Source organism: Leptonychotes weddellii, chromosome 10, assembly GCF_054177405.1.
Source record: "Leptonychotes weddellii isolate Sample4059 chromosome 10, ASM5417740v2, whole genome shotgun sequence".
NCBI classification, from domain to species: Eukaryota; Metazoa; Chordata; class Mammalia; order Carnivora; family Phocidae; genus Leptonychotes; species Leptonychotes weddellii.
Window position 1 is genome coordinate 63,741,047 of NC_138378.1, and position 19,425 is coordinate 63,760,471.

A 19,425-nucleotide genomic window follows, 5' to 3' on the forward strand; every position below is an offset into this window, starting at 1 on the left:
TGACAAAAAGTGACTGGAACTAACTATAGTTGTCTCTTTTGAAAAGTCCCCAGATGCCCCTATCCCTGATTCTCAAACACCTCACTAATTTTTTTTTAAGATTTTATTTATTTGAGAGAGAGAGAGAGCATGAGCAGAGGGAGCAGCAGAGAGAGAGGGACAAGCAGGCTCCCCACTGAGCAGGGAGCCCAATGCAGGATTTGATCCCAGGACCCTGAAATCATGACCTGAGCAAAAGGCAGACGCCTAAACAACTGAGCCACCCAGCTGCCTCTAAACACCTCACTAATTTACAGTAGTACCAGCTTCTATAGATAACTTGAGTGACCTTCAGTTTGGAGTTTAAGAAAAGAACATCAAGGAGAGATTGACACAGATTCCAAGACATGTAGGCTACCTGTAGATAACTGACAATAAAAAAGAAACAAAAGGAGATTGCTACATAAATAATAGTACCTTTATTCGGTATCTTTCAAGAATACAACAAATTATAACCACTAGCAAATTGACAACTTTATATGTTCAGTAGTGCTACACTGGTCCAACTTTGTTAAAATGCTGTTTTTTTCCACCTGAAACTAAGATTACACTGTATGTTAACTAACTGGAATTTAAATAAAAACTTGAAGAAAAAAAATGTTTTTTTTCGGAGAAGGAATGGAAGAAAATTCCATGAAATGGAGAAAGTTAAAAAAAATAACCAATGAGGCCTGACTTTGATTTTTAACTTAACTTATGCTTTAGCAGTCTAACAGAATTGAAGGCAACTTAAAAAGTAACATTTTCATGTGTTAAGTTTAAAAAAGTGGTTGAATATAATGGTTATTTCTTAACTAACCCAGGATTTAGAAAAAGTCCTAAATGTTAAGAAAACTTTTCATTAGATTAAATTTTTGTTTCAGAAAACCTCTAAACCTTTCCAAATAGATGAAATTAATGGAAATTCATTTTGATAAATGATAAACGTGTAAGTACAAGTAAATCTTTCTGACGTCAGTCTGGAAGAAACATTTTCCCTCTCTTTCACTGGCATGGTAGAAAGAACACCTAATCAGAAATTTAGTTTATCATGACCTCTGCTATGTGATCTCAGCCATGGGAATGAATAGGTAGAGCACGGAGGATTTTTAGGACAGTGAAACTATTCTGATACCGTAATAGTGGATACTTGTCATTATAAATTTGTCCAAACCCATAGTATGTACAAGACCAGGATTTATAAGATAAGCCAAGCAACCCTAATATAAGCATGGACAGATAGCTCAATAAAGGTATGTCAACATATCAAATACTCCAAAGAAGGATAATTACATAAATACAAATGGATAGATATGTGGAATTTAGTAAGTATAAGCCAAGTAGAGAAATATGTATTTCTGGGACTTACACAGAAATAAGTTATCTTCTACGAAATTCCTCCATTATGTTATATACTTATATTACACACATATATCACTAATCCTCATGACAAACCTTTAGAGGAAGTATTACTGCCCACATTTTGCAAAGAGGAAGAGGTAAGACCAGAATTTGAATACAAGGCTGTCTGATTCCAAGTTCATATTCTGTCTGCTATAAAGTAAAAAATAGACACTCAACTTAAATTTAGTAGGGGAAAAGGTGACTTTTTACTCTGACTCCATCTAATAGCAGCTCATTGTTACCATGTTCCATGATCAAGGCTGACATTCAGCTGGTATGGCATAAGGGCTGAAAGTTGTTATGATTATCTGTTCTGTTTGACTGAGGGTGCCCGTGACATATTGATCACTAAATATTTTGAATATCCTACCTGACCATGACACAGAACTCTGAGTATTCCATCACATACTTATTCAGACATTTGAAATCATCCAAAACCACTTCTCATGACATATTTTCCATACCTACAGGCATCTCAGGTCTACTTCATGCAAAACTTGGCTGGTCTTCTCTCTAGGTAAGAACATGCTAAGATTCCTAACTTTTAGAGTAGAAGCCTAGCATTTGCCATTTACATATACCAAAGCAAGGGACACATCTTTAAATCAGTAGTATGAAATTACTAACTGTAGGATTTCACCAGTGAGTCCAACCTTGAAATTACATCCTGCCTTTCTTGTTAAAAATCAGTCTCAAAGCATTCGTTATCTGGGAAATTAGTCTGATAGGATACTGTTTACAACCTTCCTCAGTTCTTGCTATAAAACTAGATCCCCAGAAAGGAATATATCTAGACATTAGCTTATGCCCTTAGATAGAAGTGCCTAAACTGAGTTTTATACAAAGTTATATTCTTGGATTTTATCAAGATTCAATATCAGAAATGACCATATGGAAAAAAGAAAGCAACAGTATAAATGTTTCAAGGACAAATCATCATAACAAAAACAGCATGATTTATTTCTGAGAGCTTCATACTTTAGATTTATTTATAAGTTAGTTATGCCAAAACCAGCTTGCCCAACCAATACACATAAAATGTTATATAAGCTCCCTCAACTGGTTAAGACCTAGAACTACCAAAAAACATGTTCCATTAAGTTGACTGTATCATCCTCTTCAGAAATTTCTGTTACTCCAGCCTGAGATCGAAGAATGGACATGATGTCGTGAGATAATTTGTCAAAGCCATTCTGTAAACATATATTTGCCATTTCTTGCCAGTTTTCTAATGAGAAAAATGGATCATTTATCATAAGATGTTCAACTATACCTGAGGAAAAAAATTATAATATTATAGTATGGCACTTATTCTTATTTGAAAACTCATACTTAGCAATTCTTCCAAAATAGAAAGGGGTATCATTTCAACTACTAAAGTTACTATTAAACTTGATCCATATAAGTTTAATCTGGAGTGTTTCAGCCAGTTCATGGTAAGTAATCAAGTGTTAGTTTCTTCATCTCTTTCATTAACCTTTTCATGTCTCACTTCAACCCTCTACTATCTCTCACATTCCCACACTTCTACTCATCTCCCATCTCCTTCTTGGTTGAAGGCTACACGGAAGGGGTCTCAAAAAATGAAGAATGAGGGCTCAGCCTTATTCAGAGTCTCTAAGGTACCACTAGACACTATCACATAACTGGGGGCCTACAGGTCTAGTTTTCATGATCCTTCAAATTCTTTTATAAATTCCCTAGTAGTGCTGATCCAAGGGCTTGAAAACCTCTTTGGCAAACCCTTCCTATCTCTGGATAGACAGAGACCTCTTAATGATGGGACTTCTATAATAAATATTTTTCTAAAGGAAATAAAAGAATGATTTTATTAAAGAAAACTCATGATATTACTTACTTTTGAAAATCAATTATGGTGACCCTCTTTGGAATATATTTATTTAGGGAACTCATTTCTTATCTATTACCTGCATTAGTGATGATACTTAATGAAAGAGGATCTCTTTTTAAAATATTGTCAGCACTGTTATTTTATTTCTACCATGATTATTATTTTTCTGTCAAATAAAATATTTTATTTGATATCTGTAATGATAATTTCAAAATTATCTTCCCAAATGTTTTCATGTAATTTGCTATTCATTCTTTAACCCCATATAACAATTTAAAATCAAGCTATCTGCTCAAGTTCCTATATTAAATTAGAGAAAGGAAAGAAAAAAGTGAGATGTAATTAGTTATTCTTGATCCCACTCCAGAGTTACATTCAGAGTAAACATCATATGGAAGTGACATTTACCTATGTATTTGGTTTAAGAATAAAAATACAGAGAGATTATGTCTAAATAACATTTTAAATATATATAAAATTACTAAATATACACATTTGTTAAAATACGTACAGTTTTTAGAGTAGTGTTCGCCAGTATAATTATTAAGATGTTCCCCTAAAGCTACATAAAGATTCTCTCTTTTTTGTAATTCCCTCAAGAAATACATACTATTGTCGACAGACTATTATTGACATGGTAATCTTTACATTTATAAACTCCCAAAGTCAATTCCTGCCAAGAAGGAACTCTTAGGAAAAATTAGTTAACTCAGACATAATAATCTTGAACCTTTCCCTAAATAACCCACTACTTTCTCTTCTATAACATTTTACTATACTTACCTTTCCCACCTTTACTTATTTCTTGAAGTAGCTTAATGCCAACTTTTTTCATATCTACAGAAAACAGATGAAGTATAGCAAGGCCAAAAGATAAAGATGGTGGTTTCCCGTTCCATTCTCTGGTGAGACACTGAATTAATTCAGTGTGAGGACATAACTTTATTAACTGCATCAGGTCATCTGAAAGCAAAAAATAAAAAAACTATGTCTCAACATCCTAATATGATACATCAACTACAAACTGGGACCAGCTAATGTCTACACCTGCCAATCAACACTTCTTCTTCCAATCCTTCCAAAGTCCTCAATGAACTCAACAGTACTCTCTCCGATCAGGGAAAAAAAAAAAAAAAATCAATGCTCAGCATAGCAAAAAAATGAAAGAAAACTACTTATAACACACACTACCTGAAAAACAAATTATCAAAGAACTGTGGTAGAATAGAAAGGACTAGACTGGCAATCAGGAAACCTGAGCTCTAATCACAGTTCCATCAATCACTTATTCTTTTGGATCTTAGTTTATGCACCTTAAAAGTGCTAGAATTGGTAGCTCCAATTTCTAAAGTTCCATCTAATACTACATTATGTTTGTCTACATCTTGTTGCTCATATTTGGACCAGTTCTTAGTAAGTATAATTTCTTTCTTTCTGTGTCTTGCACAGAAAAAGGGTCTCAGTAATTTTTTTCCCTAAAAATATCAAGTATTTAGAAACTCAAAAATGAAGACTTTAAGAAGCTATCAGCCAGTTCAAGTAGCTAGAGGTGGAGCCATATGAAGTTGCCTGTATTTGACCCTTTTTGACTCCAAAAAAAGCAAATTCATATGGTTTAATATACTAGCTAACTATTGAGTTCATCTAGTACTGCAATCATGATTCACATTCTTAAATTTATAAACTTGTGTTAACTTACTAAAGTTTTTCAAGTAAAAATATTCTTCTTGGGTCACAACAGAGGTAGTTTTCAGAATAATTTCTGAGAGCCTTTCAAGAACTATCATAAATGTAATTCACACTCTTGACAGGCACAAATTTCTGTACTGGGAACTTAAATCTATTAAATCTCTGCATTTAATATTCAATATAAGTGAGATATTATTATTCTCATACTGAAAGTGAGGAAACAGGCTTAGAGAAGTTAATTTTCCCAAAATTATACACATAATATAAAGTAGAACAGTTCATCTGACCCCCGCCCTGAGTCTATGACCTTCCAATCTATAGTAATGCTCCTCCAAAATAATAAATAAATGTGTGTGCATTGTATGTATGTATGTATACACACAGGCATGCACACACACACATAAATATATAGAGAGAAATGGTAAAAGAAGAAACAAGGAATAACAGAATATAATTCTATATCAATAAAGTCAAACAATTTTTAAAAAATTTCCCTAGAGAACAGGTAGAAGTTTATGATTTGGGCCACTTAAATTGGCCTCCACTAAGGTGAAGCTATTTTTAAAGATTTATTTATTTATTTATTTATTGGAGAGCGAGCGAGAGAGAAACAGCATGAGAGAGGAGAGGGTCAGAGGGAGAAGCAGGCTCCCCGCCGAGCCGGGAGCCCGATGCGGGACTCGATCCCAGGACCCCGGGATCATGACCTGAGCCGAAGGCAGTCGCTTAACCAACTGAGCCACCCAGGCGCCCGGTGAAGCTATTTTTATAGCACCCCCAGCCTCCAACATTTCATAACTCACACATCTTACTCTGCTTCATTCAATCAGGTATTCAAATCGCCTTCTCCCTGAATTAATTAACCAATATTTACTCAAATATGTACAAGATATGGTCTCTGACTGATTAGAAAGAATACAAATTCAAATCTCATGACCTTTCCCCTCTGCTTACCACACTTTGGAATCCATTTCGTTATTCCTTGGTTTGACATATTATTAATCATTTTTTTATCTCATGGATGTTCTGTTTTAATAAGATTATAAAGGCCTATATACCAAGTATGATACCTGTTTAACACAAATATCTAGAACACTGGTTCTCAAAATATGGTCTAGGGTCTACAAAGTCAAAATTATTTTCATAAAAAATTTTTTATTGTTATTTGTTATTGTTATTTTAAATGAATAAATATTTTTAAATTTTCTGCTTTAATGTCTAATAGGATAAATATCAATAGACATAACCCATGTAAGTAAAAGCTCTTTGGGATGTTCAGTGCTTTTTAAAAGTGTAAAAGAGACCTGAGACCACAATGTTTGAAAGCCTCACATCCAGAATAACTCAATTTCCAGATAGGTATATTCACTTGTTTAATGATAATGGGAAGGTGAACAAACAAATCATTTCAGGCTTTATTCTAAAAATTATTAGGGGGAAAAATAATTTTTACTTTTATTTATTTTTAAAGATTTTATTTATTTATTTATTTGAGAGAGAATGACACAGCGAGAGATGGAACACAAGCAGGGGGAGTGGGAGAGGGAGAAGCAGGCTTCCTGCGGAGCAGGGAGCCCGATGTGGGGCTCGATCCCAGGACCCCGGGATCATGACCTGAGCTGAAGGCAGACGCTTAACGACTGAGCCACCCACCCCAGGCGCCCCTAATTTTTACTTTTAAAACAGATGCTCTTTTAGTCACACGCTTTTGGAACAAATTTCTTAGAACTTTTCTATTTTTGTTTGGTTTTGGTTTGGGTTTTTAAATTTGTAAGTGTATAACTGATAGTCTAAATCTAAGAGAGAACGTTTTTTCCTGAAACCAGAAAGTATTAACAAAATGAATCTGTCCCCCAATGCCAATATGATACCATGGAAAGCTGTGGTTGTTTCTCATTAAAAAGTAAAATAAGGAAAGTAATTTTCAAACACTGTTTCCATTTTGTAAGCTTAATTTTTCTCGTTATTATTTTAATCTTATGATGTGCTAAATAAATTCTGAGGATAAACATCAAGGTTCTAATTACATAAGAGTGTTATTACTTTGTAAATTATTACAATATATATCTAATTATTTTAGATTATAATGCACTACTAGAAGAACAGAACAATATAATAGTGAGTCAATCATGTTTCTATGCACTTATGCAAGGCAAATTTTGCAAGCAAAACAGAAACTTAACATTTCAGTCAATAAAAATTCTAAGTGTAATTAAACCTATATTCCTTCCATGTCTAAACTGACTAAAATAATCTCTTATCTATGGAAAAATAATACTTAAAACAGAAACTGAATCTGTACACTTAGATAATAAAAATAAAATATATAATTCATTCAACAAATATTGAGTAGTACCTACTATACCAGATTCTGTTCTATTGCTATGTGTGTGTAGGTAAATTACTTATCTCTTTGAGCCTTAGCTTCCCTGTGGAAACACAGTTTTTTTTAATCTATAAAATAGGGATAATAACAAAACCTACTTTATAGTTAACATAAGGATTAAGTAAGCTCATGCATGTAAAAAGCCAAACTATAGTATCAAGTGTGCTGTTATATAACAAAGAAATTAATAACTTTAAAAACTAGATTCTAAGGAAAATTCAAGTTACTGTTTGAAAATGATCAGATTCAACAGCCATCAATGATCCTCTTTCCTGGAAAAATATGCCCTAAAAGTGCTATGTTTTATTCCATTTGCAACTTCTTAGAATTGGGGTACAAAGCCTGCAAATCAGAATTGAGAAATAGGCCTAGGATGTGGGAGATGTCAGGATGCCTATACATTTAGGTTACTGATGAACTAGGCTCAAAATAAGAGATCATCTCATTCAACTAAGGTTACCCTAAGGTTGACAGTGCTCTCAGATCATTGCCCAACTGCAACCTAGGTGTTTCAGAGTTTTGAAATGAACATTATTTTACTAATTCTTCATTTCTAATGCTTATATCATAGTCTAGAACATTTATGTAACAAATAAGTTCAGCTATTTAAAAAATAAATCCTTTAAGTAGCATGGTCTAAAATATCTGCAAAATAAACTGTGTACTTCAGAGGGAGACAAGCAGTGACACCCAAACATCCACCTTCTCCAAGGCTGTGAGGTCCTCCACCCCAGGACAGCCCCAGGCTCAGTCCCCAGTGCCTTTGCCAGACATGCGAGACAAACAAGATCTCCTCAGGAACAACTGGCCTTAAGGCAAAGACCACCCTGATAGGGCTGGACACAGCTACCCAGGACCCTCAATCAGCACCACGGACTTGACGAACTTCACTCTCTTGTTTCACTGTTTCCTCTGTGCAAGCCTTGGCTCATTTCCCTCTCTGGGCCTCAGTATCTCAACTTGTATGATGGGCCTAACAGTGCCTACCTGATGGAACTGTTGTGCGGATTGGCCGGAAGGACATGAGGATACCCTACCCAGAGTCTGGCACAAAGTAGGTACCCAATAAAAGTTAGATAGGTTTTACTAAAAACAAACAGACAAACCTACATATCAGTATATATAGAAAAGACTTTATAATGTAAATCCAAAATATTGCCTACTATCATGGGTGATCTTACAATTAAAGTCTAGAATTCAAATGTATACAATTAAGTAGACTGTCTCACTCACCATAAGTAAAGTCCTTGAATTGCTGTATGTATTCCATGGCCCCATGAATCTGACCCTGTTTACATAGGCAAAGAAGAGCTTTCTTATGCAGGCCACAGTCCCTGTAGATCATCTGAGCTAAAGCCAGGCACTTGGCCTTGTTGTAAGTATCCTGTTCCCCATAATCACAAATCACATCCCCCAACTCTTCAGAAAATGTGAGCCTAGAGCAAGCAGATCAATAGGTATACTTTAGAGAGTTCTTGATGAGTGGATAAGAATAAAATATTTGAAAATTCAGCACAGTAGAACTGGATTTTCTATGGTCTATAAGAATTCCAAGTTAACAGGCAATTGATGTAGAAGAAATCAAACATATCTAAGATTTAACAACAACAAGAACAAAAACAATCAGCATGTATTCTTATGGGGGAAGACATTTTAGCAAATCTGAGCTCAAGTTTTTAAAAAATCTACAAACACGGTTAAAACTCTCCTAAAAAGACTGGTGGGATTTAAAATGACAAGGTAAACAAAAATTCTCTTATAATTGGGGATCTCAATGTTCTCAGCAGTTATCTAGATTCTAAACCCTGCTGAATATAAGAATTCATTAAATGTTGGTTAACGACAGTGACAACAAATTTTAGCTCAGTATTAGTAACAGATCTTGCAAGTGTTTGCAAGAAATGTGTGACACCAGTGTTATTTTTTTAAATTGATATAGATATATACAAAACAACAGGGGGGACAAAGGATATAAGATGTCCCTACTAGGAGACACTGAAGAAGTAGTTCTTTTGAGACGGCTCACTTGAATAGGTTTCACTTGTCGTCACATTTTATTTTTTTATTTTTTTACTTGTCATCACATTTTAATGCGCCACCTTCAAACAAAACTGAAGCGAACCATCTGCACTAGCACATTACCTCCACCTAGAAATGATCAGTATAGGCCAAAACACATTTGGGTGTGATTAAAGATATTACTTCTAATCATTGGTTGTACGGAAATTTTACTTTAGTTATATTTTTAACAGCTATAGAATACCGGTGCCTGGGGCGCCTGGGTGGCTCAGTCGTTAAGCGTCTGCCTTCGGCTCAGGCCATGATCCCAGGGTCCTGGGATCGAGCCCCACATCGGGCTCCCTGCTCATCGGGAGGCCTGCTTCTCCCTCTCCCACTCCCCCTGCTTGTGTTCCCTCTCTCGCTGTGTCTCTTTCTGTCAAATAAATAAATAAAATCTTAAAAAAAAAAAAAAAGAATACCGGTGCCTGTATACATGTAACAAAATGCCAATAACATTAAAATGAAATCCAGAAACCCCTCCAAAATGTCTGTTTACTGAAAATTCAGGAAATAAAGCCTACCGTGTTTATTGGGGTGGCCAGAGAGAGGTGGGTCTAAAATCAAAAGGCAGCTTCTGATTATAAATCAATTATTTACTAAGGAATTACCTGACTTCTACATTTTAGTACCAAAATACAGGTATGGTAGCTACAGTCACAATGTTTCCTAAGGCCGAACAAGTAATTATTTCAGTCTTTATAGTGACTGTATTCCCAAAGCAAGATGATAATACCAGTATTTTAGTTATTACTTCTCTTATTAATACCATAGTTGTATTTTTTAAGAAGTCACCACCATTATGTTGTTCCACCTGAAAGAAGGCCAGAGCTGAGGACTGAGGTTGCTGTGTCTCTGTTTGTCACTTTCCAAAAGGATGATGAGGAAAGAAGAATATGATGAAAAAGAAAAATTTTTTAAAATAAATAAATAAAAAATAAAAAAATTATCGAAAGGGAGGAAATGGGTCAAGCCCCAAAAGAATGGAATTGACCCTGAAGGAAAAAAGGGGAAAGACAAACAGGGATTCTAACCCTGGGGGAAAGGGACATAATCAAGCACCCTGCACCTGGCTGGGAAATGAGCCTGGGTACCTCTGCCCACATTCTGCCCGCCCCCCCCCCAATCACCTCATCCTACCTTCTTTCTGTTTCCCAAAAGTCTCCTTCTTGGTTCTCCCACCCCTACTTCCAATTCTAAGAAGACTCTTTCAGGGACTTCTGAAAGTGGATCTCCAGCCTGACTCTGGAGAAATCAAATGACTAATAAATAAAAGAAAATATGCTTAACTCCACTAGTAAACTAAGGCATATTTGATTATAAACCAGATTGTAGACTTTTAAGTCAAAATAAAGGCAATATATAATCACTAAATCTATGCATATTTACTTACTGTTATTTTGTAGGGTTCAGTTTGTAAAGTTAATATGTCAGAGGATATTTTTCCTCTTCTAGGAGCAGTGTCTGCAATTTAGAGACCTAATGCTAGTAAAGCATCATTTCTTAAGTTTAGGCTTTATGTGTCAAGTGATCAGACTTTTCCTCAGGTAAGAATGACTAAGAGAGCCAAGATTAGTCTATAACCCAGGCTGTTTTAGGGCTGGCTCTGTACAGGGCTTCAGGGAAAGAACTGTAGAACTTTTTAAGGTAGCCATGTGGTAGAGGCCAGGTCATCGGAGTCAGAGACCAGAGGACAGAGGCTAAGAATAAAGAATGTGAATTACCTTCAGTATTCTGTTAGACCATCTCAGGATCCTTAAAAGTGGTGGTATTGTCCAAATTTATGCAGTCAAGGAATTTCATAAGAATTTAAATTCTTACAACTAAGAGGTAGAATCAGCCAAGAACCATCAGTATATGTAGGGAAATTAATCTTGTCTGAAGTGTCTCTGCATTGATAGCAGGTGTTAATGAACATGCACTTTCTAATGGTGTTCTCACATCTGAACCATTTCCAGGGCTCCCTGACAAGTACATTTTGTGGAGCATGTAGAAGGTGTGACCAGGCAGAAAAAGAAAGAGGCAAAGCAGGGAGAGCAGGGTGTATGTATGAAGAAGTTTCCTAAAACATAATTAACTATTATGTGAACAATAAGTGAAGCTAACAAGAGGGGTGGGAAAGAGATACTCTGCACTGGTAAACAATAGTGCCATCAATCCAGGACAGTCCGGGACTATCTCTCTGAGACGAGAGCATCGTGCAGGGGAAATGGTGAATTTGGAACGGGCAGCAGTAGGCAGTAGTACGCAAACTGACTACTCTATAATATGTATCCTCTGTCCCTATACATCCTGAGCCAAGAAAGCATAGCCCTTAGGCTGCAAAATAAGCAGGCCATGGCAACAAGACAGATGACGGGCAGGCCTTTCCTCACTCTGCCTTCCAATCAGAGCCCAACCTATGTCCGCATAGACCCAGCAAGAACAGCTTGATCTTCGTAAGCAGGCACACACTGTTTTAGTCCTCTTTACTGGACCAGTGACTCTTCCCCAGCTGACTGCTAACAGCTCCCAGTTTCTCCTTCCCCAAAGAATTGCCCTCAGCTGACTGGAGCTGCCTCATCCAGAAAATCATGCCTATCTTTCAACACCCAGTAGTCTAGAGCAGATGACTGACTAATAAAGAATACAAAAGGCCAGTCCTATAATTCAAAAAGAAACAACTCTGGTACAGTTTACGCTCCGTAGTCCTCTCCCTGTAATGCTAGCTATACCTGAGTTCACATTCCTGCTTGGCAGTTTGCCCTTCTCCATCCCATGTCACTTCTTCCCTTACAATATTTCTCGAGGAGGAGTCTATCAGTAAATGACATGCACTCAGGTGCAACTACCATGCTCTCTTTAAGGGAAAAGGGAAACTGAGTGCCAAACATATTCCTCTCTTCCGTGTTATGTAACAACAACCTTACCTTCTCATGATAATCAAAGTCGACCAGGATTCACAGAACCTCAAGTTGCAGGAGTGGAAAGCACAGACTCCCTGTGATGGTTAATTGAATGTGTCATCCTGACTGGCTCATAGAGCGCCCAGATATTTAGTCAAATATTATTCTGGGAGTCCATGAGGATGTACTTGAAAGAGAGTGGATCGGTAGACTGAATAAAGCAGATTGTTGTGACTGTGGATGGCTCTCATCTAATCAGTTGAAGGCCTGAATGGTACAAAAAGGCTGCCCTCTTCCAAATAAGGGGGAACTCCTCCTGCTTGACTGCTTAGCTGGGACATCAGTCTTTTCCTACCTTTGGACTCAAACAGAAACATTGGCTTTTCTCGAGTCTTGAGCAGCCTGAAACTCACACCATTGAGGGCTCTCTTGCTTGCTGGTCTCTAGCTTGCTGAGTGCAGATCTTGGGACTTACCAGCCTCCATAATCACATGAGCCAATTTCTTTCTTTATATATATGTATATACATATATACATGTACACACACACACATAATTTCATATATGGAAATATATATATATTTATATTATATACATTAAAATAATATATTAAATATATTATTGATTCTGTTTCTCTGGAGAAGCCTAATTAATATACTCCCCATGTGGGCTACTAGGAATGATAGCTGAGCAGAGCCACTCTTTTATCTCCCAGACCCAAGTATTCTACCTACTGGGGATACACCATGTAATTGTCACTGGTTTAAAGAGTGCATTTCATCCTGAAGGATGTTACTCCATCTTCAAAGGATGGAGTGACAAGCTGGCATCACCTGGACACAACCAGAACCATCCATGAGCCAAGTTTGGGTTTTTTCTTCCTTGTCTGCTGGTCTTAGGTCACCCCACCCGTGCATGAAGCCATAGGTGTGACGTTACTGTGGAAGTAGTGTCAGTCAGTTGGTGGTAGTTTACGTGGGGTCTGGGCCACCTATTTCTGAAGCTAACCTGTATTCTCTGGATCTGCTTGAGCATGATCTTGATTGTACCTGATTTTAGATGGACTGTCTGAGCCCACCTGACCTCATGACTTGGTGAGCCTGTCAGAATCCAGTTCATGATAAGCAGGTCTCTAGTTTAACAGTCATTGGTGTTCCCTGGATAGACACTCCAACTTTAACAAGATCCAGTAGGTGTTTTTTAATAGTATATAGTTGTTTGTTACAGGTGGCAGATAATCTACTGGGATAGCTCTTGGTAGTCCCAAGCCAAATGAAAACTGTTAATGGGTATCAATAATCATGGTTTGATAAAGGCATGGCAACCACAGTCATCCTACCAGACAAGCCATCAAGACCAACAGAAGTGTAAGAGTGAGAAGAATATAAAATGGATACAGAAGAAAGATGAGTAATAATTAATATGGAAGAATCTCAAAATAACTGTAAGTGACAGAGCCAGACCAAGAAGAAAAAATAATATATAATTCCATTTTTATAAAATTCTAGAAAACGAAACCTCATCTATTATGACAGGAAGCAGATCAGTGGTTACCTGGAGATGGAATGGGTGTTGAATGAGGTTGATTATCTCAGCTGTGGTAATGATTTCATGGGTATATACATATGTTAAAACTTGTCAAACTGTACACTACAAATATGTGTGGTTTATTATATGTCAATTATATCTCCACAATGCTGTTTTCCAAAAATTCATCAAATTGTACATTTGAAATATGTATCGATTATTGTATGTAAATTATATCTCAATAAAGTTGTAAAAAACAAGTAACAGCCTTAGGATCCATTGTCATGACAAGGGCTGTAGTACATCCCACTAACCCTCCTCTTACAAGATTCCCCCAGAATTATACCCACAAAATCCTGGACTAGATGGAGTGAAATTAAGGTGAGAAGCAAATACATTAGGTGTTGTGCAAACGGTTGACTATAGTAGATGCTGTTTTAATGTCCTGCCCAGATCCTCCTTCCCCAGCTGCTCTGGGTATTGGCTGCCAATGGCTTACAGGTCCCCTTCTTCTACAGCCAATTGCCCTTCGCTGGTGGGAGCCACCATGCCTAGGAAATTATGCCCCACCCAGGCAGCCCATAGCCCTAATAGAGTCTAACAGAGAGGTACAAAAGGCTGGCCTCTTGCCTCAAGGGGGACAGCTCTGTGGTGTGGTTTATGCTCCAGAGCCTCTATAAATAAGACCAAGGTTAGAACTTGCCTGAGGTTACATCCTTTCTTGGCTTCCCAAACACACACACTCTTCTCTATTCTGCTTCACTCACTCCCGTATATGGTTTTCTTGAGAAGCCCTCCCTCTATCAATCATGTACACTCAAATTCCTGTCTGAGGCTTTGGTTCTAGGGAATCTAACCTAAGGGGGCTCTAGTACAAATCTGCCAATCTGTATTGAAACCTAACTCCAAGAAGCCATCTCCTGTCTATCCTTAATGGTTTGTATGTTCTAAATGTTACCTTGGTCCACATCCATCCTGCTTATAAGTTTTCTCCTAGATTTATTCTTTACATGTACCCATAACTTATCTGGATCCAGGTTCCTGCCTTATCCCTCTGAGTAGCAATGATACTGATTAATCCTTTTCTACCCTTACCAATCAACTTCTATCCACCATTAAGTGGTCATGAATCATCCGTGAACTGCCATTACTCAACTCCTGATCTGGGCTCATTGTGACTAGGCCCCATTACTGCATGAATGCTTAGTAAATCTTTTTGACCAATTAACTGCAATAGAGACTGGAGATAAATGTTCAAATAATGTACTAATAAAAAACTATTGAAATCTTGAGAATAAACAACTTTATTAACCAACTATCAAAATTAAGTTAAAAGCTTTACTTTGCTTACCTTTCCTGGGTGACCCAATTGATAACTAAATCTAAACGTTTTTCAGATAATCCACATTTGATTCCTTCCAGGGTTAGTTCTGCATCAATAGGACGTCTACATGCATGACTTGTGCTAAAGATGGTCTCAAAAAATAAGAGTAATGGAAAAGGCTTGCCTCTAATCTTTCCAACAGCTATAGAGAGAAGAAAAGTTTTTGAGTTGAACACTTTAAGTAAATAATAGTTTCCTTTTTCTTACTTCATATTCTTTTCTTTTTTTTTTTTTGTTTTATTTATTTATTTGACAGAGAGAGCTCAAGTAGGCAGAGCAGTAGATAGAGGGAGAGGGAGAAGCAGGTTCCCCACTGAGCAGGGTGCCCAATGCGGGGCTCGATCCCAGGACCCTGGGATCATGACCTGAGCTGAAGGCAGAGGCTTAACCAACTGAGCCACCCAGGCGCCCCCATATTATTTTCATCTCTGTATCTTCAAAAATTTCAATCCAGGGGCGCCTGGGTGGCTCAGTCAGTTAAGTGGCTGCCTACGGCTCAGGTCATGATCCCAGGGTCCTGGGATCAAGCCCCGTATTGGGCTCCCTGTTCAGCGGAGAGCCTGCTTCTCCCTCTCCCTCTGCCTGCCACTCTGCTTACTTGTGCTATCTCTGTTAAATAAATAAATAAAAATCTTTAAAAATTAAAAAAAAAATTAAAAAAATTTCAATCTAAAATTACATACTTATAATTTTTAACTAATGTTTATGGATTAAACATTACATTTTGGATAATGACTAAATATTACATGTTATGTGAAAACAGAGGCAGAGACTGGAGTGATATGTCTACAAGCCAAAAAATGCCAGAAATTGCTGACAGCTACCCAGAAGCTAGGAGAGAAAGATGGAATGTAATCTCCCTCAGAGCCTTCACGTGGAAATTTTAAAAGCTGAAAGAATATACCACCAGCAGACCTGCACTATAAAAAATGTTAAAGGTAGTCTTTCAAGCAGAAGGAAAATAATACCAGATGGAAATATGAATCTACATGAAGAAATGAAGACCAGAAATGGAATATGCTATGAATATAAGTATTTAGAAGTATATTGTTTTTATATAATACATCAAGCGGTATAAAATCACCTGAGGGTAGAATGTGATAAGTTAAAGATATAATCTACAAACCCTAAAGCAACAACCAAAATAAGACAACAAAGAATTATAGCTCATAATCAGCAAAGGAGAAAAGTGGAATCATGAAAAAAATTCACCTAATCCAAAAGAAGGCAGAAAAAGAGGGGGGAAATGGTAAAAAGAAGAGGTAAGAAAAATAGAAAACAAAAGTCAATCATGTCAACAATCACATTAAATGTAAGTGATCTAAAAACTCCAATTGAAAGGCAAAGATTGTCAGAGTGTATAAAAAAGAAGGATGTCAAATAAATAAAATCTTAAAAAAAAAAGTAGAATACAAGTATATGTTGCCTAGAAGACACTGACTTTATTTTTTTATTTTTTAATTTCAAGTTTTTATTTAAATTCTAGTTAGTTAACATATATGGTAAAATTGGTTTCAGGTATAGAATTTAGTGATTAATCACATATAATAACACCCAGTGCTCATTACAACAAGTGTCCTCCTTAATACCCATCACCCATTTAGCCCATCCCCCCTGCCTACCTCCCCTCCATCAACCCCCAGTTTGTTCTCTATAGTTAAGAGTCTCTTATGGTTTGCTTCCCTCTCTTGTTTTTTTTTTCCCCTTTCCCCTATGTTTATCTGTTTTGTTTCTTAAATTCCACATGAGTGAAATCACATGGTATTTGTCTTTCTCTGACTGACTTATTTCACTTAGCATAATATACTCTAGCTCCACCCATGTCATTGCAAATAGCAAGATTTCATTCTTTTTGATGGTTGAGTAATATTCCATTGTGTGTGTGTGTAGATATATAGATATATAGATATAGATATACATAAACATCTATATATACACACATATATAGATAGATGTAGATATTTTCTTTATCCATTCATCAGTTGATGGACACTGGGCTCTTTCCATAGTTCAGCTATTGTTGATAATGTTGCTATAAACATCAGACATGGGGTGCATGTAAAAGACAATGACTTTAAATACAAAGACACAAATAGATCAAAAGTAAGAATACGGGAAAAGATATACAATGCTAATACTAATAAAAAGAAAAATGGAGTCACGCTTCTAATTTCAAAGCTTACTACAAAGCTATGGTAATCAAAATTGTATGATACTGACATAGGATGGATATCTAGAGAAATATAATAGAATTAAGAGTCCAGAAATAAACTCTAAACATTTATAGTCAATTAATTTTTGACAAAGGGGCCAAAACAATTCAATGGATAAAGAACAGTCTTTTCTTTTTTTTCTTTTTTTTTTTTTAAAGATTTTATTTATTTATTTGACAGAGAGAGAGAGAGCGAGAGCAGGAACACAAGCACGGGGAGTGGGAGAGCAAGAAGCAGGCTTCCTGCCGAGCAGGGAGCCCGATGTGGGACTCGATCCCAGGACCCTGGGATCATGACCTGAGCCGAAGGCAGATGCTTAACGACTGAGCCACCCAGGCGCCCAAGAACAGTCTTTTCAACAAATGGTGACGGGATAACTACATATCTACATGCAAAAGAATGAATCTGGATCACTATCTTACACCATACACAAAAATTAACTCAAAGTAGATCACAGACCTATGTACAAAACTCTCAGAAAAAAACACAGGATCTTAAGTTAGGCAAAGACTTCTTAGATACAATATCAAAAGCACAGCTATAAAAGAAAAGATGGGTAAATTAGTCTTCAACAAAATTAAAACTTTTGTGCTTTAAAAACCACCATCAAGGGGCCCTTGGGTGGCTCAGTCAGTTAAGTGTCCAACTCTTGATCTTGGCTCAGGTCTTGATCTCATGGTCAGGAGTTCAAGGCCTGCACTGGGCTCCATGTTGGGCATGTAGCCTCCTTAAAAAAAAAACAAAAACAAAAACCAAAAACCAAAAAACCCACCTTCAAGAAAGTGAAAAGAGGGGTACCTGGCTGACTAAGTTGGAAGAACATGTGACTCTTGATCTTGGGATTATGAGTTTGAGCCCCACCTTGGATGTATAGATTACTAAAAAAAAAAAAAAGAAAAGAAAAGAAAGAAAGAAAAAAAAGAAAGAAAGTGAAAAGAAAATCCACAGATTAAAAGAAAATATTTGCACATCATCTGTCTGATACGAGACTTTTATCCAGGATATAAAAAGAACTCTCACAACTCAATAAAAAAAACACAAATAACATAATTTTAAAATGGGCAAACAATAAACATTTCTCCAAAGATATACAAATGGCCAATAGGCACATGAAAAGATGCTCAACACCGTTAGTCATTAGGGATACACAAATCAAAACCACAATGAGAGAACACTTAGCTTGATGAGCACTGAGTAATATATAGAATTGTTGAATCATTATATTGTACACCTGAAATTAATATATAACACTGTATGTTAATTATAGTGGAATTAAAATTTTTAAAAAATAATAAACAAATCAATTGATCCACAATGAGATTACCACCTCACATGGATTAGAAAGGCTACAACAAAAAGACAGACATTAACAAGGGCTGGTAAGGATGTGAGGAAATTGGAATCCTCATATATTGCTGGTGGGAATGAAAAATAGTGCAAACAGTTTAGCAGTTCCTCAAAGTGTTAACACAGAGTTACCATATAACCCAGCAATTCCACTCCTAGGGATCTACCCAAGAGAAATAAAAACGTATGTCCACATAAAAACTTGTACACAACTGTCCACAGCTGCAATATTCATAACAGCCAAAAAGTAAAAACAACCCAAATTATTAACAACTGACAAATGGATGAACAAAATGCATTATACATCCATACAATGGAATATTCATGTTACAGCATGAATGAACCTCAAAAAGATCATGCTAAGTAAAAGAAGTCAGTCACAAAAAAACACTTATTATATGATCCCATTTATATGAAAAATCCAGAATAAGCAAATCTATACAGATAGCAAGTAGATTAGTGGTTACCCAGGGTCTAGAGAGGGAGCAGGGGGTAGAGAATGAGGAATTAATGGGTACTAAGTTTATTTCTGGAATGATGAAGATGTTCTAAAATTAAGTTATGGAAATGGTTATACAACTCTGTAATTATAGTAAAATTAATATAAAAATTGTGGAATTTTCCCCAGGAAAGCAATAAATTATATTAATAGGCTAAAGGACA

At 36.4% G+C, this 19,425-nt stretch overlaps 1 protein-coding gene across 4 annotated transcripts in view; it reads right to left on the bottom strand.

The window, feature by feature from the left end:
- Positions 1-439: 439 nt before the first annotated feature.
- CLHC1 (clathrin heavy chain linker domain containing 1) overlaps positions 440-19,425 on the bottom strand; it is a 33,390-nt gene continuing 14,404 nt past the window's right edge. For 3 of the 4 annotated variants that reach the window (XM_081833552.1, XM_081833554.1, XM_031031007.2), the window contains 4 exons: positions 15,170-15,344; positions 8,583-8,785; positions 4,058-4,237; positions 440-2,695 (listed from right to left, as the gene is read on the bottom strand). In XM_081833552.1, coding sequence (XP_081689678.1) covers positions 2,499-2,695; positions 4,058-4,237; positions 8,583-8,785; positions 15,170-15,344 — 755 coding nt within the window. In that variant the 3' untranslated portion in view covers positions 440-2,498. The remainder of the gene's footprint in view (positions 2,696-4,057; positions 4,238-8,582; positions 8,786-15,169; positions 15,345-19,425) is intronic. The other variant, XM_081833553.1, reaches the window with a different exon arrangement.